General features: G+C 38.2%; 1 protein-coding gene across 1 annotated transcript in view; it reads right to left on the bottom strand.

The window, feature by feature from the left end:
- Positions 1 to 26,092, bottom strand: part of edar (ectodysplasin A receptor) — a 57,296-nt gene that overhangs the window by 3,955 nt on the left and 27,249 nt on the right. Inside the window, exons 4-11 of the mRNA XM_047370985.1 lie at positions 24,358 to 24,539; positions 18,316 to 18,401; positions 8,032 to 8,109; positions 7,777 to 7,902; positions 7,602 to 7,676; positions 5,792 to 5,864; positions 747 to 1,074; positions 560 to 623 (exon numbers count right to left, since the gene is read on the bottom strand). Of these exons, the coding sequence (XP_047226941.1) occupies positions 560 to 623; positions 747 to 1,074; positions 5,792 to 5,864; positions 7,602 to 7,676; positions 7,777 to 7,902; positions 8,032 to 8,109; positions 18,316 to 18,401; positions 24,358 to 24,539 (1,012 nt within the window). The remainder of the gene's footprint in view (positions 1 to 559; positions 624 to 746; positions 1,075 to 5,791; positions 5,865 to 7,601; positions 7,677 to 7,776; positions 7,903 to 8,031; positions 8,110 to 18,315; positions 18,402 to 24,357; positions 24,540 to 26,092) is intronic.

Raw genomic sequence — 26,092 nt, 5'->3', positions numbered from 1 at the left:
TTAGCAGGGACAAGGAAGTCACAATGGAACATACACAAAGCATATTGTGTTGAATTGCTAAGTCAAGTTCTGTAGGCAAGGCTTGCAAATTGCAGTACATAAACACTTTCTAAAAGTGGCAAAAATCTCTTTTTGTAAAGTTTTTACACATACCTCAAAATACTTTTTTGGCGCTTTTTTGGCAATCAGATAGTAAATGGGCAGTAAGAGAAGAGGAGATGCATGCAGCCAGAGTCCCATTGTTGGGAATTTAACACCTGACAGCTAATAGCCTCTGTATATAAGCTACCCACTCTACACCATGCACTGTCCCACCAAAAGAGTTTAAACGACAGTTACATTTGCAACAAAAGTTTTTTCTATAGTGTGATTCGGAGAGGATGTGCCCAAACACTACTTTGTGTTAGTCCATCACATACAATCTCAATAAATTACATTGAAGTTTGTGGTTGTAACTTGACAACAAATCCAATGGGTATAAATTATTTTTCTAAAGCAAAGCAAGTCTTAATTACAAGGTTTGTTAAATACTGTAGCTATCCTCATTTGACTGACTTACCTTCAGTCACAGTGCAGGCTCTAGCATACAGCTCCAGTATCTTTTTCCTTCGACTCTGTAGCATCTGTGTGGTATTCAAGAAACAAAAAAACATCTTTATAAGATTACAAAAGGATCCTGAGTTGTAAATCTGTTCATAATCATATTCTAACTTAAGTACAGTCTCTAAAGAGCTCCGTCTTCCTACCCCTGGGGTTTTATTGTTGTTTATCCCGTTCATGCTGCTGATGTGGTTGCTAGAGGCGATGTGGTTGACACTGTTGATGTGGTTGGGACTCTGGATGTTAATGGCATGGCTGGCTGCCACCACGGGGGCACCGTTGGATGTGCGGCTGCGGTCCAGGAGTCCCAGAGAGAGCAGAGAGAGGTTTGGTTTGTTGCTCAGGTCCACGAGACACAAGTTGGGGTTGGGGGACGCGTTCTCGACCGATCCCTGCTTGTCTGATGATGGCTCCTCGTCACTATCGATGCTGCGACTCAACAACTGCTCATTCTCGGATGATGCATCGTTTTCACTACATATACAAACAAAATAACATATGCACATGATCTTTTATTTATCTTTTGTATTAGTATTGGATAAAATTTGTGTAACATAAATCTCAGTTAAACAGGTCATAATTTCGTAAATTAAATTATATAATTGAGCAGGTAAATTACTTTTTCATTATAATTACTACGTTTGTCATACTAGTTTTAGTATCAGTGCACCAAGAGATCTTCTTTAAACCCTATTTAAGCTATTTAAAACTTTAATGGCCCTGATTTGTGACAGGCTGGACAGAAACTAAACATAACTTTTTTGGACCATTAAACACACCAATCCTACCTGCTTAGGGGTTGTGCTGATCACAACACTCTGTAGTTTGGCCATAGTAACAGAGGCAAGAAGATTCGCATTGCTCAGGTGTTTGAAAATGAAGTCAGAGCAAACACAAAAGGTTTAAGCTTGAAGGCAAACCTTTTTCTCTGGAGGCATGTCAGCTGCTCATTCAGAATCAGAATCAGAATCAGCTTTATTGCCAAGTTCGTACATACAAACAAGGAATTTGACTCCGGTACACTGTGCTCTTTGGTTTTGTTTTTGCATTACACAATATACATATTTACAATGTACAATATTCACATATATAATAAAAAGGTGCATTTGCAACATCTGTATGCTGTTGTTTTGTACTGAATGTTCAACAGAGAAACAGCCTGGGGGAAGAAACTGTCTCTGTGGCGGCTGGTTTTAGTAAACAATGCTCTGTAGCGGCAGCCTGAAGGTAAAACTCTAAACAGTTTATGTGCAGGGTGTGTGGGGTCTGCAGAGATTTTAGCAGCTCTTTTCTTGACCCTAGACCTGTATAAGTCCTGGATGGAGGGAAGGTCAGCTCTGATTATTCTCTCTGCAGCCCTGATTATTCTCTTTACAGTCCTGATTATTTGTTGCAGTCTGGACCTGTCCTGTTTTGTGGATGAGCCAAACCACACTGAGATGGATGAAGACAGGACAGACTGAATGATGGCAGTGTAGAAGATAACCAGCAGCTCCTGTGGAAGGTTGTACTTCTTGAGTTGCCTCAGGAAGTACAGTCTCTGCTGGGCCTTCTTTCGAACAGTGTCTATGTGTGAAGATCATCTCAGGTCCTCAGAGATGGTGGTTCCTAAGAACCTGAAGTGGTCCACAGCTGACACAGTGTTGTTGAGGATGGTGAGGGGGGTGTATGGGGGTGGTGTTCTCCGAACGTCCACCACCATTTCCACAGTCTTGAGTGGGTTGAGTTCAAGGTAGTTCTGACCGCACCAGTGTACCAGCCGATCCACCTGCTGTCTGTATGCAGACTCATCACCGTCCTGGATCAGTCCAATGACAGTGGTGTCATCTGCAAACTTAAGGAGTTTAACGGATGAGTCCGCTGAGGTGCAGTCATTTGTGTACAGGGAGAAGAGGAGTGGGAATAGAACACACCCCTGGGGGGCACCAGTACTTATTGATCTGGATCGGGAGAAGATGCTCCCCAGTCTCACCTGCTGCTGTCGGTCTGTTAGGAAGCTGTTGATCCACTGACAGGTTGAGCTGGGTGAGCTTCTGGTGGAGGATGTCTGGTATGATAGTGTTGAAGGCCAAGCTGAAGTATACAAACAGGATCCTGGCGTACGTCCCTGGGTGTTCGAGGTGTTGTAGGATGAATTGTAGGCCTAAGTTAACAGCATCATCTGCCGACCTGTTCGCTCGGGAAGCAAATTGCAGGGGGTCCAGCAGGGGGCCTGTGATGTCTTTCAGGTGCTTCAACACCAGCCGCTCAAAGGATTTCATGACCACAGATGTCAGATTCAGGCTGCTAATTTTAATAAAACAGTGAAACTGCTATTTATTTTGAATGAATCTTGTAAAAAAAAGTTACGAACCTTGTGAAATTTCTGATTTTTACATTTTGAGACAAAAAATGTGTAAAAAGGAAAGAAAACATTTAGTAAACCATAATCTGTCTTACATGGCTTATCTGTTGCTGTGCTAAACTTTTTCACATCTTATTTGATAGACCAAAACTACGTTGTGTCATGTGGTCATAAGAAATCACAGCAAACAAAGATCACATGTGGCATATCTTAAGCTACTAGCTCAGATTATGGGGTAGGACAACATCTCCTACAATATCCTTGTTGATATTTGTGTGTCAACATAAATCACAGTCCACTACGTCACTGAGTCAGTGTTACCAAAGCATCGATGGATCAAAATGTTCAGTTGTCAATTTATGCAAAAAGTAGAAAAGGTCTTTGTAGTTATTAATAGCTCTGAAAACAAAATAGGAATCAATATTGGCAAATCTGAACTTTGCAAAATCGGACATCGACCACAAATTTGTTGCATCTTTACAACCTTTACAACACGCCACCTGATATTCTCAGGATAAATGCGGGGTTGCTGTTTTGTTTCCATGCCCGCTCATGTTTTTTAAGCAGTTCCTGAAACAACCTGGCCTTTTACAACACATTCCCATATATTATAATTTTATCAACAATCCTCTCTCTCTTTCCGTCTACTCTGGATTTCCTTGCAAAAGCACCTTGTTGACTGAGATGCACACTGAATGCTATTGTTTCCATCTCTTGTGCTCTTTCTTCCCAAACACACACCTACAAACAAGATGCCATTGTTTCCCAGATATCTAACACCCTCTCTGGCAACTAATGTGGTGAGTTAGCACATCTTCTGGCACGCTGTTTTGACTGCTGTTGATGCAAACGTGTGTGTGTTTGCATGCGCATGGATGTATATGTGTTTGGATAATCTGTTTTTTAATTTACTGTCCTTCCATTAATTTTGAAAGACAGCAAATTAAAGCACACATATTAAAAGCAGTTGCATAGTGAAACAGATTGGTATGTGGACGGGAAAGGTTTTCACGTTTATACACTTATCTCTGTGCACTTACCAGTATCTATAAAGCAGCATTGTCCTGGGTTGATGGGTATGCAGAGAGGAAGGTTGGAAAACCATCACTCTTTTGTTGTCTGTGAGGACATGCTTTCACCTGATGGTGGTTTTATGTGAAGCTTGGAATAAATACCCCTATGTTACCTCATCAATTACCCCTTTCTCAGCTTTTCTAGACATCAGGGCTTAAATGTGCTGCCCTACCTCATAGCCTGCACCAAAGCCACATAATGGGCTGTCTGCTTTATTACTTAACTATAAAGAAGTCAACTGTTGTTTTTCTACACACCTACTGTATGTTCTCGCAGACAAAAGAAGAAATGTCCAGTGGACAACAGCACAAATACCGCAAAGGCTTGTTTTGTTGCAGTTTAATTATGGGTATATCGGGATGAATTATGTTGTGCTGCATCTTTGCACCCAGATTTATTTATGAATTTAGCATGTACAAGATCAGTAAACTGAGGATGTACACATTCAGATGTTTTGTTATATTGTTAAAAGGTCCATGAATTAATCTAACTTGCATTTGAAAACAAAGTACATGGATTATTTTTTGTTGTTCATCAGAATTTCACAAACAATCATGTTTAGTCTTCTTTTAAACTACATGATTTATGTCTGAAAATAGCTAAAAACGTATTGTCCTTCTGTTTACCAGAGCTGCCACACAGCCACAAAATACGACAGAAAGGGGCAGAGTATTAGGCAAAAGAATTACAATTTGGCTTTCCTACAGGGAGCACAATAGCACATAAAAGTTTTCTCTCATTAGGTTTGTACCAAGTCATGTGGGAAGTCTTTTCAGAAAGAATGTGAAATGTTATGTTTCTTTCTCACTCAGAGAGAAAAAAGCAATTATTTCAAAAGCTATTTAAAAAGACATATAACAGACTGAAAATGCATTTAGCAAGACAGACCTTCATTTTTTGGAGACACGTCCTGTGGTTTGATGAAACTAAAATTGAAGTGTTTGGAAATAGTGGCATTCTTTTCCATTTAAAGGATAAAATGGGAAGCTCACAAGCCTGAGAGCACCATCCTAACTGTGAAGTACCGGGTCAGCATCTTGTTGTGTGTGTGTTTTCCTGCAAGAAAGACTGGTGCACTTCACATTCACGAGGCATCATGAGGGAAAAAGTATGTGGAAATATTGCAGCATCTCAAGATGCTGTTAAGTTAAAGCTTGGGCATAAGTGGGCTTCCAAATGAAAAACTATCCTTAACATACCACCATTACAATATGGCTTAAAAACAAGAAGGTCAGTGATTTGGAGGGGCCATCACAAAGACCGGATCTCAGTTCTATAAGAGCTTAAAAAAGTGGTGCGTGACCAATGCTGCCTAAAAACCTGCCTTGTTCACACCAGTTCTGTCATGAGGAATTCAAGCAAACTATTGTGACTCAAAACATTTGACCCAAGCCATACAGTTTATAATTCGACCAAATACTAATCAAATATATGTAAACTTCTGACTTCTCTCTCATTATTCTGGTATTAAGGAAATGGAAATTAATAAAAAAAAGAAGATTTAGTTAGATTTACTCTTTAAGATACAGATTATGAAAATATTTGGTTTTAACTGGATATTAATACTCTGAACATATTCTACTTTAGGACTTATCTGTATATGTATAATTTGCTACAGAGCCACTACCATGCTGTAGGTCAGGACATATCTGCCTATGTGTTTTGACCCAATACTTTGTTAAAGTTGCCTTCATTTTGTAGATTTTAGCTTCTCGTTTCAAACGGCCACTGGGAAATAATCTCTGTAGGTAGCTCATCAGACATTTCTCTCACCTTTTTACCGTCTTCTGAGGAGCTGCTTTCAATTTGTCAAACTCATCTTTCTCTGAGAAGATCACCACTTTGTCTGTGAGAACAAATAATAATTGTCAGTTTAAAATCAAAAATCAAAAATCAAAAGATGACATTACCGTGAATGAAACACACCCATTATATTCCATTTTAACTAAACATTAGAAGTTAAAACATGAAACAGAACAGATTCCTCAGGCTAAATCTTTTTTGCACTAAATAACATCAGTAGAATAGATGTATAAAATGATTACGGCGAGTATAATGATAAATTACACTGACATCATGGCTACTGATGGGGACAGACAGCCTAATGAGTGAATATCCAGAAGGGAACAAAGGGTGTGTGTGTGTGTGTTTGGTTGAGCTGAAGCGCCTGTGTCTTTCATCTCACAGCCTGATTATGTCAGTGTCTACATGAATGACAGGTAGCTCCGGTAGAGCTCCCAGCAATGGGCTGTGCTCCCACATACACACACCAGTCATCCAAAGTGCATTCACACACACACACACACACACACACACACACACACACACACAAAGCCATTTAGGAAAATGCAGTGCTACCTAACAATGTAAACGTTTAGCCCTATAAAGTTAACCACACCAATGTGCACTTTAGCTCTTCCTCTTTTTAATTATATTAGGTTTGTATCTACAGTAATTAGCATGTGTGTGTGTGTTTTCCTTCACACCACGTGTAAGTGGTTAGTCAGTCAGTCTGGAAATAAAATTGAACAGAGCATCATTGTGAGGAGAAATGGCGCCTAAAGCAACATATGGCTTTAGCTTTGGAAACTTCACATTCCATCACGATGCACTCATCATTCTGCATGTCTGTCATCCTACAGCGCACACACACACATGTGCTATTTAAAACCGACGTAAAGGTCGGATAAACTTAGATAAATGCAGCTTAATATAGCTGTGAGATGTCAGGCGCTCTTGATAGCCCCCTACTGGCCTGGTAGCTCTAAGCATCAACTTAGTTTGTTAATGCCATAGGCCCGTTTTAGGCTATGTGTGACATGTAAAAAAAACAAAAATAATTTATTTCAGATACAACAGCCCACACTGTCTGGCCACCATCTGTTGCTTTACGATTCACCAGCCAATGCAGTGTTCTATTTTCAAACTACTCATGGCTGAAGTCCACTCAGCAGTCTCATTTCAGCACACCTTTAAGGATCATATGTGTGTTAATGGGGAGGATTTATGCATGTCCAATGACCCACCTCCCTGCAGCAAACACGCCATGTTCCCTTTAAGATGTTGTATAGAATATGAAAATAATAGGCTTTAACTTTAAACACAAAACAGACAATTAAAGGTTGAACTTTAATAACTTAATCTCAGGCAAAACACCCTCCAAGAGTGAACAAGGCCAAATGAATTCATGTTCACATTAAAAACAAGGAGAGATGACAAATCCAACAAAAGATTCTCAGTCCAATCAGTGAAAGGTATTTTTAGAAAAACCAGATCAAAGCCCCTAACTGGGTTTTGAGAAATCAGGATTAGATTTTGTACGATGCAGCAATGAGTTCAAAATTGACCATGTGGGCAGAAATGTGGAAAAGGTTAAAATCATGAACACTTTTATGTAATAAGATTACACTTTCTTCATGTCAGCATGGCAAACGGTAATCAAAGCCAGGATGAGGTTTATAACCACAATACAAGTTTTCATGTAGACAAACTTTTTTTGTTTTACAACTGAATATTTCCGATCATGACAAAGGAAGAACAGTCTGCCATTCATTCACGGGGATGTTTGTGTAGCTTATCTCACCAGGGACATCTTTCTTGTCTTCCTGTTTGATGGTCTGAGCTTCCACGGCTTTCACAACGTGGCCAGAACAACATGCTGCACGCACACCGACAGAGACGGAGAGGAAGAGAATGCCATAAAACGAAATAAGACTTTAAAGTGAAACTGTGCAAATCTGTTTTTGCGCTTAACTCACCATGGCCCCCTGGCTTGGCCCTTAGAATATAAAACATGATGATGAGAACGATGGCGATGGCCATGATGAAAATGGTTGACATGGCAATAATAAGTGCTGTGGCTAGGTGACCCTGTCCAGGTGATTCTAAAGAAGGCAGGCAATGATAGAAAAGAAGTATAAATACATATTCAGGAGTAAAAAAATATAAACAAAACAAATGATCAGAAAACAAACAAATGGAGACACATTTTGTCGAAGTTAACTTGTTCCTACCTTTATTTCGATGAGGGAAAACTGTAGTGCTCCCAGGGTCAATCGGTGGTTTTACTTTGGGTTTGCTGATTTGCATGCCTGTAAAACACATGTGCACAGATTCATGTTATATTTCCCTGTAATTAACTGTGTAATGGTAATTGGGGGGGTCCCAATTTATATGAAAGGGGACATGAGATTATTTCCAACTATCTAGGAATAATACTTCACTGCATCTGTAAGAAAGTATGCACCATACTGACTGTCAAACCTCAGATTCAGAAGAAGCAGTGTTGATTTTATCCTGGCTGTGGACCAGATCTTAGGAGTGTGGTTTTCCCATCTACAAGTGTTTTGTTAACCTGAAGAAGATGAGCCCATGAAGCTTTTTGTGGGGCTGCTGCTGGGGGTATGTGGTACCTGGATTGATTTTAAACTGCTATAAAGTGGAACTTGTAACCCAGTGCAGACTGGACTCCGCCAGGGCTGCCCCTTGTCACTGATTGTGTATGCAGTATTCAGGGACATGATCTCAAATCATGAGTAGGAGGGTATCAGGTTTGGAATCAAGGTTCATCTCATTTTATGATGTGGTATTCCTTTAAGTATGCGGTCATGGTTCTGTAACAGAAAGGTGACACTTCAGCTGTATGGACCGGTCTGAGACACCTGACTGCCTATAGGAGGCCCCCCACACTTCCTGAACAGAGTCCTCGCCTGGCGAACCGTCTGAAATGCTTCCACTGCAGACATGACAAGAAGCCATTCACACCTCAAACCATCTCCTCCACATCCCATTCAGGAACAAATTCCTCCCATAAAGTAACCAACCCCCTACCTTCAGATCCTCGGCCTGCACTAAAGATCTCCGAGGAAGATGTAAACAGGCTCTTTCAGCGCATGAAAACAAAGAAAGCTGGAGGACCTGATAACGTCTCCCCATCATGTCTGAAAGCCTGCGCACATCAACTCGCTCCGATCTTCACAAGGATCTTCAACAAATCACTGGAGAAATGTGAGGTCCCCTCCTGCCTCAAATGATCCACCATCATCCCGGTTCCCAAGAAACCCACCATCCTAGGATTAAATGACTACAGGCCTATAGCCCTGACATCTGTGGTCATTAAATCCTTTGAGCGGCTGGTGTTGAAGCACCTGAAAGACATCACAGGCCCCCAGCAATTTGCAAACAGGTCGGCAGATGATGCTGTCAACTTAGGTCTACACTTCATCCTGCAACACCTCAACCGCCCAGGGACGTATGCCAGGATCCTGTTTGTAGACTTCAGCTCGGCTTTCAACACCATCACCACTGTCATTGGACTGATCCAGGACGGTCATGAGTCTGCATACAGACAGCAGGTGGATCGGCTGGTACACTGGTGCGGTGAGAACTACCTTGAACTCAACCCACGCAAGACTGTGGAAATGGTGGTGGACTTTCGGAGAACACCTCCCCCATACACCCCCCTCACCATCCTCAACAACACTGTATCGGCCGTGGACCACTTCAGGTTCTTAGGAACCACCATCTCTAAGGACCTGAGATGGTCTTCACACATAGACACTGTTCGAAAGAAGGCCCAGCAGAGACTGTACTTCCTGAGGCAAATCAAGAAGTTCAACCTTCCACAGGAGCTGCTGGTCATCTTCTACACTGCCATCATTCAGTCTGTCCTGTCTTCATCCATCTCAGTGTGGTTTGGCTCATCCACAAAACAGGACAGGTCCAGACTGCAATGAATAATCAGGACTGTAAAGAGAATAATCAGGGCTGACCTTCCCTCCATCCAGGACTTATACAGGTCTAGGGTCAAGAAAAGAGCTGCTAAAATCTCTGCAGACCCCACACACCCTGCACATAAACTGTTCAGAGCTTTACCTTCAGGCCGCTGCTACAGAGCACTGTTTACTAAAACCAGCCGCCACAGAGACAGTTTCTTCCCCCAGGCGGTTTCTCTGTTGAACATTCAATAAAGTACAAAACAACAGCATACAGATGTTGCAAATGCACCTTTTTATTATATATGTGTATATTGTACATTGTAAATATGTATATTCTGTAATGCAAAAACAAAACCAAAGAGCAAAGTGTACCGGAGTCAAATTCCTTGTTTGTATGTACGAACTTGGCAGTAAAGCTGATTCTGATTCTGAAAATACCTTATTGCTCCCACCTAGTTCAGGGTCAGTTTCTCCCCCAAACAGAGGAGTTCAAGTCATTGGTGTCTTCTTCATGAGAGACTGTAAATAGACAAAATTTGGTAAATGGGCTGAACTTAAATAGCCTCCATTCACAACACTCACACATTACTACACCAATATCCATATTGGTGAGCAATTCGGGGTACGTTGCCTTGACCCACGGCACATCAACATGTTGTGTAAAGGCTTTCCAATTACCAGGTGAATACTCTTCTGACTAAGCCACCATAATGGTAAGGAGATAGGCGAATTCGGACCTCATCTGTAGTAATGCTGGTCATGTTCCAGTGTTTAGCAACATGTGGTGGAGAAAGAGCAGAGCCAAAGAGCAACGCTACTGATTCACAAGTCATTTATGTTTCGACCCTTACCTACAATCATGAGATATGGATGATAACTGAAGGAACGAGATACCTGCTACCCTCGCAACCCAATATTGAATAAGATAAAGACAATGAATAGATAGATAAACAAATGGATTTGCTTGACAGGAATTTAGTATAAGATTAACGACACAAATTTATCCAAACTTGAGTTTTTTTTTTAGGGATGCTGCCTTTCCTTACATATGGTTTCTGCCTACTGTTTCACTCAAGTTGTAGGCCCTATTGGTACAGTCTGAAAGCTCATTAAGTTTTACAGAGAAAGAAAGGGTATATTTATGGCTAAATGTTACATACACTTCAAAAAAACACCTAATTGTATCACTTATGAAGTAAAACTGTGTAGTTAGAGTTGCATAGTAGGAATGTGTCACCTCTGTAGATTCCTTCTCTGCTGCTAATTACTGAATACAGGCAGATTTGTAAATTATTATTGTATGTATAATTATTATTGTTAATTAACTACAGAGAATGCTATGTGCCTCATGCAAAGGTATGAACTTTAAAGAGACGTTGTTGACATTAGAATTATCTCAAGACATTTGTGGCACTAAGGTTTATGCAAGCCTTAGACTTCTCTTCTTCAAACAAGCTATCCATTTTTAAATTGCCATATTTATATGTATGGTGCAAAGGAGGATCCTTCTTTGTCCTCAACCCCCCTCTATGTACAATCACTTTAGGAAATTGTGTTTCCTTTTATTGACAATCAGACAAATTCCCTCGAGGGAGAGATGCCTTCATGGCTAGATTAGCAATCACGAAGATTGCGAACTTTGAGAAGGATGTGGGAAGGGGGCCTCGGGCCTCTTGGTGGCCAGAAATCATTGGTCAGAGCACACCCACCTTCAAGTTCTGCCTTCACTGTGCAGCTGTGTTTATGAACATTTGCAAATGCATTCAGACACATTATGCAATGTTTCAATACTAACAGCTGGAATTTATGAATCCTGTTTGCAATGATATTAACAAACCCTGCTTGTGATGTTGTATATAAACTGCAGTTAGAAATGGAAATGGAATTTACAAACTCTGATCTCATTTGGTACACTTTGTTAATCATACATAAAGGGAGTTTAGATGAATAATTATCTTGTTGGCTTTACTTTGGTTCTTTATCATTTAGTTTACTGAGATGATTACATTGCATACTGTAGCAGAATCCTTCTATTTTTATATAATTTTGCAATATCAAGGTTAAGAAACCCTTATCTGTGAAGTGGTAGTTGTTTTTAGATATTACACACTGGTACTTCTGTTTGTATGGTGTGTTCAAAAACATTCAAAGGTTGCTATAGTTTATTTGGATAAGTTGCAATTTTAACAATGAACCACTCTTATAATCTAATTTCTATGCCAATTGATATAGTTACCAGGCCTTTATTTATACTATTATAAACTCAACATTTTCAGAATCCTGTAGGCTGTCCTTATATCCAGCATTTAAAACCATATCTATAAAAGCTATAAAGTATTATAACTTGGGATATATACACCTTTCTTTGAACAGTTTTGCAGTGTTCATCCTAAAAAAGATTAAATAGTACTATTTATAAAAAATAATGTTTATATGATTAAATCTTTTTGGAGAACCTTAATTTTTCAGAAATGTACAAATCAAGTGGCCAGAGGTCAGAACTAACTCAAATATAAGTCTTTTGGAGATTTCCTCAATTGACTAATCAGTAATATCAGGTCAGAAACTAAAAAATCATATGTATTTCCCTATTTATTAAAAATAAGAACCCTAATATTTTTGGTCTATAATTGCATCAAACAATAGCATTTATCTCTACCCACTTTTTTGTCTTAAATAAAAATGTGATTAAGGTAAGGGATTAATGTTTAGATGCATACATTGGATCATATTGTAATTTCAACATCATCTATTCGGCTCAAAACTACTGCCTCTATCAAGGCGCATACAGTATGGAATCGGCAGGTCAGACTACAGAGAAGAGTAGAAATTGTAATCGGCCAGGAAAAACCTAATTGGTACAGCTCTATTTTATTTTACTTAAGTGGTTTATATTTAGCAACTGTTACAACATAATTTCTCTTTATATCTAAAATAAAATTCTTATTCTGTTTTTTTGCTGACATTTTACTAACTGGCATGTTTTCTTGTGTTTCCCATTTGGAGTGCCTGACAGAAATTGGATTCTGTTTCATGTAATATTTATACTCCAGAAAAACAGGAAGGTATAGATAACTAGCAATAATGTCAGTTTATAAGGGTCAAGTACAAAAACGAATATTAAGTGAATTTAGTTCAAATCAATGGACTTTCCATGCAGGAAAAATAACGTTGAAAATAAAACAGAATTTTTCTAAAACTTTTATTGTGACATTTTGCAAAAGAAGAACAACAATGACTTCATCTTAAACATTTTTACTCATCTTTTCCTGGGGTTTTAATAATTGCACATGGCACCCTTTAAGTACCAGTCAGGATTTCATATGAATTTTACAAACACTAACTGAAGTTGGGAGTTGTTTACAAATGATAATTAGCGAGTTTGATCACAAATAAACTCAGGCATGTTGACCACCGCAACAGATACTTTGACCACCACAACAAGGACAAAGTGGGTAAAGAAAGGATGGATGAAAACTGAGATAACAAGCCTCAACCTTATTTTTGAATCCATACTCAAGCTTATACGACATGGTAATACTATTATGATCAGTCTTTGGTTCTAGAAAAGTGCAAATTTTTCATTTTCTCTTGAGCAAGTTTGTGTTTCAACATTATGCTCTGGCTCATAATCCCTTTCTAAAACTGATTTAGTTGCAAATGGGTTATTGGTTTTACAGACACAGGCTGCAGATTTGACAGAACATTAATATAAGTAAGACATTTAACCCACAACGTTTAAATCCCGAGTTCACATGCCAGAATTCCCCTATGATGGTATGTTAGTTTTGGCATTGCATTTTGTTGACATTTTTTCCTAAATACCGCTGCCTGACATCATTTCACAACCAATAACATTTCACAGAAGCAAATTATTTGCACTGACGGCAGTTAAAGTAGATTTTTCATAATGATACAGTCTCCCATTGCAGCACACTAACTGTTTTTTATTAGGGAGTATGGATAAAATGCAGACCTCACTGCTCCATCTGTCAATATATTGCTCCCAGTCCTCCCTTTTTGTTTGCCCTTCTAGAGTTTTCATCAGCTCTCCTTCCTCTTTTCTAATGGAGCTGTAAGCTCCCACCAGCTCATAAATCACGTCTTTTAATCAGTCTTTCATTCCACCAATCTGATATACTGCTGGCCTCTTTGGCATGTGCCTCGCCGCTTCTTGTGGTCTCAGGGCTCATGTCACCACATACACACATACGAACGCATGCACCAGCACCCTGTGGCTGGAGGCATCAACTCGGGATATGTGTTTACACTGCTCTGAATGAGGACATGAGTCTGAATTGAAATTCTGTTTAGCATCTTGTGGCTTAACCTCTTAACCATGTTCTCTCAAGCTGAAAACACACTGCAAAATCCCAACTCTGCCAGGCAATCCAGGTATGCCAAGCTAAATAACCTGTAAGAAACTAGGACTGAAGTGTAGAGCTAAAAACACTTATACACAAAATATAATATGGAACCAGAAAACCTAAAAATCTTGAAAATATGAAACTTAAATAGATCACAATCTTTAAAGCTAGTTGGTCACTTCTTTAAATGATGTTGTGGGGTATAAAATAACACCATTTTGTAGTCTCTCTTAAAATAATACTTTTTAATGTGAATATGTTGAATGAATGTGAAAATGGCAGCTTAGTGGTGACAAAGAAAAAGGATATAGTAAGTACTTTTCCTACAAAGACCTCCTACATGGCTAACATGGCTAAGCCCTGTTGAAAAATAAAACGGGTGAGGAGGCTGAATTTCTGCACATCGACTAAAGACAGTCTCTCTATAGGAAACACGTTTTCCCTTAGGATTACTTAACAGTTGAAATCTTGAATTTAAAAGAATAAACTACCCAAAGCTGAGGGATAAGGACACAAAACAGTTTATGCTATGGCTCGAACTAATCAGTGGATCAGAGAGTGATCAATAAGACAAGCACATATGTTGTTTGTGAGCATAAAGTTTCAAGTTTTGAAATGCTTTGAATTACCATGGTTTTTACTGTATGTTCAGCCAAACTGATAAGCTTTAGCAGCTTAATTTTTACATGTGTAGCATTACTTTGGAGTGACTTTATGGGTTCAAACCACGTTATTGTGGGGAAAGTAATTGCAGATGATCAATCGAGTTTGGGTGGTGCAACAGACGATGTGCATAATGTAAAGTTTTGACAGCTACATCAATCTATTGCAGCTTTATCCTTACAAGTAAAACACAATCAATACACAACCCCCCTTTTATGAAGTATTCTGGTGACAAAAGTGTGAACAAACAGAAGTGCTGCTCAACATTAACGGTGCTGGTCAGAACAGCAGCAGAAATTGCAACATGAACCTGATGTGCTAGTATTTTGGCATTTCAAATTACAGTTTTTGTCACATACCATCATTCACCACTGGTGACTTCCAGGTAGACTGGGATTGTGACAGATCGCTTTTATATCCCCACCCATAAGGTGCTGGTTTTTTGGGTCCCCAAGTTAATGCTCTCAGATAACATTTCTTCTGCCTACCTAGTCGCCACTGGATAAATCATCAATAAACATTGATGTTATGATTAAAACCTGGGCTTTAGACTTTGCTATTACTACATTTGTCTTGGGTGGACATTGTATTATACATTGAGGCCTGAAATTAGCATTAAAAACATAGAGTCAACACTCTGGTACTTTTGGCTGCATTCTTGACTGCTTTGTGCTCACACGTCTGCTTTTACACTTTTATTACATATTTCTTGACTTCAGGCATGCAAGTGTTTAACCACTGTGAGCTACAAGCACAAACACCATTCAAACAGAAAATGTATAAAATATTCATTCAACATATGCCCCTTAAGTTAAAGTTTAAGCTTAACTTTGCAGAATGAGACTATTTTTTGTGTTTATGGTGAAATGCCTTCTATATGTGTATTCATCTCCAGTTTGGGATGTTGAAGGCCATAGAAATCAAAAGCAGAAAGTGGAAAACGTGCCTACAGCTTTGTATCATAACCTACCAAAGAGTAGCATCAAGGCAAGCACAAACATGTGAATCATCCGCCTTTCTCATACCCACCAAAATTTTAATTATGACACAAGCAGAACTAGGCAGAAGCCAGGGTAATTTACAGATTACATGGCAAGTGTCAGCCTGCCATCACCCAAATCAAATAAAACTCAGATCTCAGACAAATTTTCTATTTTCTTTTTAGGGAAATTGACTTTGAATTTCCATTTAAAAGAATTGGAAGAAAACAGGTAGTCTTTTTTAAGCAGTGTTAGCTTTAACAAGGACAGATTAAGACCTTACTAATAACATTTAATGAAATACGCAAGTAATAAGTTCGTTTTATATGCCTTATAAATTTGACACGAAGCTGTGGAGATGACATGTGAATAAAATATTATTTATAGACATTATTTATTAGTGCTGTTGTGTTGCTGCTTCTGCTTCACACCCTCCATCTCTGCAGGCCCAGGATGCTTTTGAGGGTTTCATCTTTCAAAAAACAGTCATTAAATATGACACAATAAAATCTTTTTCCAGATTCTTTAATTACACTGTAAGGGGATTTTGAGCAATTACAGGTCCCTAAATATCGTTGCCAAAACAATGTGAAGAAAGTGAGGGTCAGAAACTCTAACGCTGACACACATACTCAATTTGGCAGTTGTGTTTATGTAAAAACAGGGAAAAAAAACAGAACACAGAGCGATAATGAAACTACTAAACCCTGTTTCTTCAGAAAAAATCTAACCCCTCAATGTTTTCTTTTTTAATTGTTTTGTAATTTTACAACAAAAATCTTCAGTCTTTTATTTGAAAAACCAGTACATGATACACATAATTATGAAGTGAAGGGAAAATGTACATGTGTTTCCCAAAACATTTTACAAATAAAACTCTGAAAAGTGTTTCAGAAATTTGTTCTCAGCCCCCTTTACATGAATGCCCTTAAATAAATCCAGTGCAACCGCAAGTCTGCAGAATTCACCTGATTAGGAAACAGAGTTCACCAGTGTGTGATTTAAACTCAGCATAAATAGAGCTTTTTCATGAAGGTCTAATTGATTTGTTAGAGATCATTAGTGAATAAGTAGCATCAGGAAGATCTAATGTCATAGCAGACAGGTCAAAGTTAAAGCTGTGGAGAAGTTTAAAGCAGGGTTATGTTTTAAAACAATATCTAACAGTACACTGTCCAATCCATCATTTGACATCGCCCTTAAGTGACTGAAAGGACAGCATTCATCAGAGAAGCAGCCAAGAGGCCAATCGTAACTCTGGAGCAGCTGCTGATATTCACAGTTCAGATGGGAGAATCTCTTTCCATGACAGCTGTTAAATGTGCACTCTACAAATTTTCACTTTTTGGAAGAGAGATAAAAAGAAAGCCAATGATTTAAAAAAAAGACATAGGAAATCCCGTCTGCAGTTTGCTACAAGCAGCGTAAGGGACACAGCAAACATGAAAGTAGGTGATCTGGTCAGATGAGACTAAACTTTATCTTTTTGGCTGACATGTAAAACTCTGGTGTGGATTAGTCCATGTCTATGTTCCATGAAGAAATAATTGTAAGACATGAAACGGATTTTCTAAGATGCTCCATATCATATCTGATTAAACTATTTTGCAAACAGAGGCAAAGATTTTAGTCTGTACATGTGCAAAACTGGTAGAGACATACCCAAAAATACCTACTCCTATAATGGCATGAGGGCTGAACACATATATTTGGCACACATGAGATTTTCATTTCCAGAAATTACATATTGCTTTCCTTCCACATCGCATGTTGATCTATGATATAAAGTCCCAATAAAATACAGTGAGGTTTGCACTTGTAACATAACATGTGAAAACGTTAGAGTAGTATTTAACAGTTTTAAAATCCACCATATATATGCAATATTTCATATATACAGTGCAAATATATGCCCAAGAGAATACACTATAGAGAATCAATAAAAACCTCTGTGAATAGAAAAATGTTATAAACTACCACTAAAAAATGGGAAATGTGTCCACAAATTCAAGAAAGAACAATCACATTTTGGAAACTTTCTGCAGGTGCATGAAACTATTTGAAAACCTGCAACGACATCTAAGCTGGACACAGATCCATGTGCAGATTCTGTGGCGGTATGTAGGATGATTGGTGAGACAGTAATGTTATCAATAAGCTGCCAAACACCCATGAGAAACTAAAAAAAACAGCTACAACAGCAGGGAAGTGGATGTGCAAACTCTTGTTTCTTCAAGTGAAGCTTGCCTAAAAGATATAATAGTGACTACAGGGTCTGGGAAAGCTCAGCACAATCTATGACCTCCAGCTGTTTCTTTTTCTCCAAACTTTATCCAGAGTTTCAACATCGGCTTTCACATACCCTGTCCTGTTTTATTACCTTTTCATGTATGCAAAAAACTTCACATCCAGTAACTTATAATATGGAGAATATGTTTGAAAGAGCAGTTATGCTGTTTAATGCATTAAACTTGAAATCTCTAACATATAATGGTTAGGAAGTGGTAGACAAATTGGTTTGCAAAGACAAAAGAAATGGAAAAATAAATGCAAAGAACAGTAGAGCTTACATTCTTTTGTGTTGGTTGGTGCATTCTGGCAGGAGTGGCAAACCATCCCATAGGCGTTCCTGGGTTTGTTGTCCAACATATAATACCTATAAAAGATAAAAATGTAACCACATCAACTGATAAAGCCTGACTGATTCTCTGTTTCTCAATCAATCTTTTATTTTACCACTAAACAAAAACACTCAATGCAGAAAATTGTTTTTAAAACTGCAAATAAGTGCAGTCAGCTGGTATGACCTCCCAACATTCTGCACTTACTCAGTGCATAAGTATGGAGAAGCAACTCAGTTGAAAAGTTAGACTTTTGAAAACGTGTACATAATTGACGCCCTGCAGGCACCAAAAATGGATTGGTACAGACACTGCCATCAGTCATGAAAATGTCATGCTGTACAGGAGAAAAAAAAGAGGTAAGGGAGGTAAGAAAGATCCCAAGCCACTTAACAGATGAACATTATTAGATCTTTCTATGCTCAAGGGCATGATGATGGCATCTCAGTTCTCACACACCAGGCAAACATCCTGCAGGTAATTTAGAGTTAGCTGCAGGTGTATCATATAGCGTGTGAGCACATCACAGTTCAATATAACTTAAATACATAAAAACTGATCACCCAGCATTAAACAGTATGAAACATGTGGTTTAACCAAAGGTGAGAACACATTGCAGCTAATGTCAATACACAGTACTTTGCAAAAGTATTCATCCATCCTGTTTTCTGTTTTTTTCATATTTCTCTCACATGATTAAACCAACACATTCCAATCTTGGGATTTTGTCTGATAGGACAAAATAAAGTATCACATTACTGCGAAAATGCTACAGGGCTCTTAAATGTTTACAAAGAAAGATCTAAAATGTTGGTCATCAATGCATTTACCCTGCCCCCCCAGTATACATTCAGCTGTTCTATGAAGGTGTCAGATGTTCAGATGAGAACATTAGTGAAATTACATTAGAGAGATTACCTCATAAGGAGTAAGACTATGAACACATTAGATAGGTCAGGAATATGGTTGCATATAATTTAATGCAGGGCTAGATAAAAAAAAACAAACAATAATTTAAACTTTGAAAATCTTACAGGGCACTGTTAATACCATCATCGGAACCTGGAAAGACTTTGTCATAACAGTTAACCACCCAAGACATGGTCGTACACCTAATCTGATAAGCCCGGAAAAGACTGCATTAATCAGAGAAGCAGCCAAGAGACTTACGGCAGCCCTGTAGGAGCTGCAGCGATTCAGAGCTCAGGAAGAACCATCTTAGGATAGGACAACTATTAGTCATAGACTATACAACTCTGTCCTTTATGGAGGGGTGGCAGAAAGAAAGCCATTGTTGAAAGACAGACACTTATTTGTCACAAGCCATGTTAGAGACTAGGGCTGTCAAAAATATCGATATCTCAATATAATCAATTCTGAAATTAATAATTCAAATATATTCATTTGTCTCAAAAATTGATACAAACTGACCCATTTACATTTGCCCAGATTGTTGCACAGCTTTCAGCAGCAGCGCTGCAATAACAGAGATACAGTCCCTCCCCTCCTTGCACCCGCGCACCTGACCAAAGCAATGAGCTGCTATAGGAAGTTAACAAATTAAACAGGAAATTTAAGATAGAACATCCTAAAAAAACATATGCGACTATCCTTAGGAGACAAGCCAAAACAAGCACTGTTTGGATGTACATTCCCTATAAGGCAGACATGAAAAAAACGTAATGCCGAACGATGTCACATGCCAGCTGTGCCAACACTCAACGCTTATGTTTCAGAGCAACTTAAAAAGGTAAGTAAAGCTAACAATGAAGTAGTAAACCTCCCAAATGACACCTGCTAATGCTATGTGTTAAATATTAGCTTCACAGACACGGACATTTCAATGACGAGGTTCGGTCTGTGCTTCCCAGGTGTGATGCTCCGCACCACAAACTGTTCTACCTGGGTACAAATTAACACAGGAAAATGTTAATCAGCTGACGGCTCAGTCGGCTACTAAATAGAGAAGCAATTAAACAAAACCACAGCGCCGCCCGCCATTACGCCTTCGTTTAGTTGTAAAGGCATTTGGCAAATAATAACACGGGTTATAGTGAAGCCAGACTGAAGCTAACAATTATAGCAGATAAAAGTAGGAACCCGTAGCAACCTACCATGCTGCTGTTAATTAGCTACTGTTGAGAATTAAAATCACGTACTTTCATGCTATTAGTTCAGTTCGCATGTATAACCATAAAACTGAGATATAACATGTATTGTGAGCCTGAGAGTGAGAAGTCAGAGGTCACAGCAGGCTTCAGGTTGGAGAAAGGGTTAATCCCAGGACAGGATGTTCAGGATGTACCCAGCAGCTGTGAGCAGTAAATGCCGTCTGTTATTCATAATATAGGCAATAAAGTACTCCCATAGGAGTAACTATTTTATAGTGGGGACACGGGAACATAGAAAACTCTATTAAGTGACCTGTGGCTTCGTAAACAAACCTCAAGCTTTGAAGTAAGGATATAAAATGCTTTGACACTGATTGTAAGACAAACCACTTGGTAAAGACAGCCTTGCTTTGCTGACACCCGAGCTCTCCCTAAGGGCCCTTAGATAATTTTTATTTGTATCATTCTTTTGTATTCAATATGCATTGGGAATTATTGGATTTATCATTTACCAAATTAAACTTGTGTTAATCTTAATTTCCTGCTCTTCATCTGTTCTTTCTCACAACATCCGGACTGGGGTGTTGAGGCTGTATTATGATATCTGGTGGAATTATTTTACCTCAACATTACTTTTCTCTATCTATTACCAGAAAAACAGAAATTGTACAGGACTGCTGCTCGATACATTTGCAGGGAATAGATCATTGTTTACACTGTACATAAAACCTGTTTTTTATGTACCAGGTCCATGTTTGTTTTGAAACTATTTATTTTGTCCCTCAGTAGAAAATATATTTGTATGGACAGCAAGTTGACAGGCAACTGGAAACAGTGGCAAACTAAAGACAAGCAATTAAAATAAAATAAAATAAAATAAATGCACAACTGAATGAAAGGTACATATTTCCATAAAGGAAATTAACATTTAAACTAAGTTACTGTTGGGTATCGGTGTGTAATTTGACATTTTTGTATCATGACAACCCTATTAGAGATAGCAAACATGTTGAATTTGCTTTCATCAACCATCCACTCATGATGTCTCTAATGTTATGTGGAATCTCAAAATGTTAAGATAAAGAGTAAGCTGCATTTTGTTCTTATAAATCATCCATTAAGCTCGACTTCTCCATCCACTCTGACAAAAACTTTAAATATATTTGATGATACAGATTAAAAAACAAAACCACTCAGCAGCTGATTATTGAGAACTAGAACATGCAAACAGACTCCATATCATTTTAGAAAGAGGACTCCTCCCACTTCTATGGGTGCCCTTAAAGTAGAGTTGCAAGTTTCTTTAGTGCACCACTTTTTTAGAAGCCACTTTGAAGTCCGATAATAACATTTTTCTGTTCCTCTGGGAATAATTTTCTGCATGAGAAAAGGATGAAGCCATGCAGATGGACACTGTCCATGTAAATCATCCAGAAAGTTTTGGCATATAAAAAAAAATGTCTATGCTGATTTTCAACTAAACCTTCATGCAAAGGAAAAAAATCCATATGGTTTCAGTCTGTCAGATTTACAAAGTCATGTTTATGCATGACTCTCTTTTTTAATCTCTCTTGCTTGCTTCACAAAGACAGTTAACCTTGTTCAAAGCAAAAGACTGGGCAAAGGTAAAAAGCTGCAAATAAAACAAAAACAGGCTTAGATAAAACTAGATCACCATTTTTACGAACAAACGGGGTGGAATTTATATGCTCACATACCACTTTTCAGACTTTTATTCACAAAAACATTTTGAAAAACATGTACCAATTTCTTTCCACTTTACAATTATGGACTACTTTGGGTCAGATAAAAAAAAAATCCCAATACAGTATATGTTGTATGGTTTTAAATTCTTTATCCTTTGGGGTATGAATCATATAGAGCCTGGCATCCTCATCCAATCTGCAATTCATTTCTCAGTGGCATAACTTATCCTGAATTAGTTGGTGGTGGAGAGCAGGTCTGAACATATTCCGCTAATAACTTCTTTAAAGCATGTAATTAGGACAAGTAAAGTAAAAAAAAAAGAAAGTAATATCAGGGGGTTTTTAAAGTTTAAACTCTTTAAATGGCTGTTACTGCTAAGGAGTAATTTTATTTATGAGTGGCTGATTTAATCACAAAGATTCTAATGATCTAAAGATGGGACCAGTGTGCCTAGAAACAAAGAAAAAAGCTAAAAGACAGCTGCTTTATATTATAAGAAAACAATTTTGTGAAAAATACAAAACTAAACAAATAGCCAATGAAAGTAACACTGATGGTCAGATATTTTAAAGGTTTTGTGACTGCATGTTTTTCTGGTCGCGATTTGCACACAGCCCCCTCTCATCATTTTACATATTTTAATAATCGTACAAATGATATGATGAATGCAATCCTGGGATTGTTTTGTTTTGTGGTATCTAAAATAGCATTCAAGACAATAATTGTAAATTTTTAAACTATTTGATCTTCAGTATAGATGGGCTACCCTAAATATAAAATTTAGCCCGCTCAAAGCAAGCAGAAGCTATAATAAAAGCTTGTCAGGTATTTCCTTCATTTTAGTACATACAGGAAGTACCAACTGGCAGGACCAGCAGAGGACATAAACAACTTTGAGAGACAGTTGGCTTTAGTTTTGGAAAGCATCTTTTTACAGATGTTTGAATGGCATAATACCTGTCTACTGTGAAACAAGACTTGGACAAACATAACTAACTTGGAAGAGTCTATACAAATATGTCTTCACCTGCATCTACCGCATAAAGGTTCTAAATCAGACATGCAAAAAACATCTAAAAAACAAGTATTGTGGACCAATTTAACAAACCATTTTTTAGGTCAAAAAAAGTCAGGTTTTTTTTTTGGAGACAAAATAGCTTTCAAATTTGATAAAATGTTTCTTTAATGATTCTTTAATTGTCAAAGCACAGAGGTGGAAGGGTCATGCATAGGGATTTTACAGCAGCTAGTTGCACAATGAAAAGTGTGTTGGTGGAGGAAGGAATGGGTCCTACAAGTATCTACAAATTTACAACAAAATATTTAAAGAAAAAGACCAAGTTGAGAAACATACTAAAATCTAATGGAGGCTTTTAAATGAAAGAGCTTGCTAGACAGCTCATAAATCCTAAACCTTGAGTAAGAATAAAAATACACAACAGCAAACAAATGTGCAGTTGGTTACAACAATTTCTTTAGATTTGTGGATGCCAGATGTTACAAGGCAAAGACCTTTGGCTTTTTTTCTTGTTTTGTTGTGGGAAACAATTCGCAAGAAAAGTCATGTTTTATTCACTAGTCTGTTTATAGTCACAGAGATGTTATACGTTGGGGCACAACCTTTTAAAGTTAAAATGAAACCATTTTTATGCAGAATTCCACCAATTAATAGGACAGAGATCAGAATCGTTTGCCCATGGTCAACTCTGATCAAATATTGAAAATTCAGAATTATTTTCCCTGTTCATTAAATGCATCAAAACTAAAAACTGTCATCGTTTTCTGCCAGTAAATGCATCAGCCAACAGCAGGTACTTAAATGGATATGGCAATGGATAGGGACACATGCTTTGATGCATGTGGGCATATTAACGTAATTCTTTCATTTTCTATTGAATTCAAAACTACTACCTCTATTATAGAATCTCCAGCACTTTCTTTTTCTTTAAGGTGTTATTGTCCTTCAAAAAAAGGGAAATCGGAATTGGAAGGTCAGACCTCAAAGAAAACCGGAAATTAGTATCAACCAGAAAAAGTATTTTTGTAAAAGGCTCCTTTTCAGATTAAACCTAGAGCTTTTTTGTCCCTTGTTCCTTATCCGAAATACAACGAACAAACATATCACATGGATATTGAAATTGTTGGCAATGGTTTGCTCATCAGTATGCCTTACCCTGGTAAACACGGTCCACACTCAGCGTCACTTTCAGCAGTTCCTGCAACACGGACGGTGGCTTTGTAGAGGGCATCGCAGTCCTTGTGGCGCCTGCAGATCTCATACTTCCCTTTGGAGTATTTCCCCTGCGGGCATGGCACACAGGCAAAGTCCTCATCCTTTACACCGTAACCACATGTCTGCAAAACACATATGCAATTTTTATGCACACAGACATCCTAAATTGTGTAATAATAAAAAATTTATTCTAACATCACTCTAAATGTGCTTTTCCCATCAGCGGAATTATTTGTTACTATGATGTGGACACACAAATTCAAATACGCACTGTAAACACTTAAAAACAACCATCTGCTTCCAGAACTGTCTTTAGTACAAATCTGGCTCTACTCTTCCAAGATGACAGGAAAGAAATCTGATTGGTCACAGAGGTCTCTGTGTGCGTAAGTGTGTGAGTGTGTGTGTGAGTGCACAGTTTTCCATGAATGGTAGTGTTTAAGATGACCAACTCATCATATTGTTTTCTTGCATCCATCTTCTTCAAATGGCGCTTCCTCTCTGTCGGGAGGCCGGATGGGCCACACACAAAATCACACATGCTCGCATTTACAAAAACATACTTTTTCTTTATTCTTTGCCCCCTCATTCATCTTTAATTTCCCTCTTACTTTCATCTGACTATTAAACAGGCCAGTGCCTCCTAGCTGTAGGCTACAGTGGGGTGGCTGTAAAAGTAATACAATATTCTCACCCTTTCTATTTGACATTCACTACTTTCAGCCTGATTGTTTGAGGAAAAAGTGCATTGAGCTATCAGCAGGATTGTGTCAGTTGGGGTTAAAACTAAACTTGGATCTTTTGTCTGCAGGCTTACTGTGACTCTGCTTCTGTTCATTGCCTTAGAACAGCTCCAGAGGGATTGAAAGCCTCCTTCTTTCCAAAGCAAATTTGTGGGCATTTTGAATGTTTCTATTAGCTTGAAAGATGGAAAAAACCCAACAAGCAGATCCCTTTGTGAAATTCTTGCATATGTTTTCAAAGTTGGCAGTGAATGAATATAACACAAAATTATCATGAGGGAAGCGGCTGATAACTTGTAAGAAAGATTACGGGTGTAATCAAACAACAGGCGCAGTGCAGCTCAAACTGTCAGGTAAAATGGGAACATGCAGGGCCTTAGAAAAGTCACAGTCTGCCTTTACCTTTTTCACTTTTTCTCTAATGACAACCACAAACTTTTATGTATTTTATTGAGATTTTATGTCATAGACCAACCCAAAGTAGTGGAAAGATCTGAGGCAAAACTAAAAAAAAAAAAAGGCTATTCACACATCTGGCTGAGCTTGAGCTGTTTTGCAAGGAAGAGTAAGTAAAAATGTTTATTTTTAGGTGTCTAAAACTGTTAGAGAAAAGGGGCTTGCAGTGGTAGCTCCACCAAAATATATTTACTATGGAGGGCTAAATCCAACTTTTCATATATTTTGTGAAAACGTTTGAAAACCATCCGTCTTATTCTTCCATGTTACAGTTCTGCTGCCAATAAAATACACTGAGGTTTGGTGGTAATTTCACAAAAAAGTTTAAGGGGATGTGGATACCTTTACAAGGCACTGCAGTTCTGACTCTCAGTAACTTTAACACAACATGTAAGCTGACATTTATCACTTACTAATGTAAGAGAATAGGACATGTTAGCTTGACTTAAATGTGGATGCAAGCAGCCCTTTGTAAA

This window comes from Girardinichthys multiradiatus, chromosome 7 (assembly GCF_021462225.1).
Source record: "Girardinichthys multiradiatus isolate DD_20200921_A chromosome 7, DD_fGirMul_XY1, whole genome shotgun sequence".
NCBI classification, from domain to species: domain Eukaryota; kingdom Metazoa; phylum Chordata; class Actinopteri; order Cyprinodontiformes; family Goodeidae; genus Girardinichthys; species Girardinichthys multiradiatus.
Note: the sequence above shows the minus strand (reverse complement) of the source record. Positions and strands in the feature narration are given on the sequence as shown.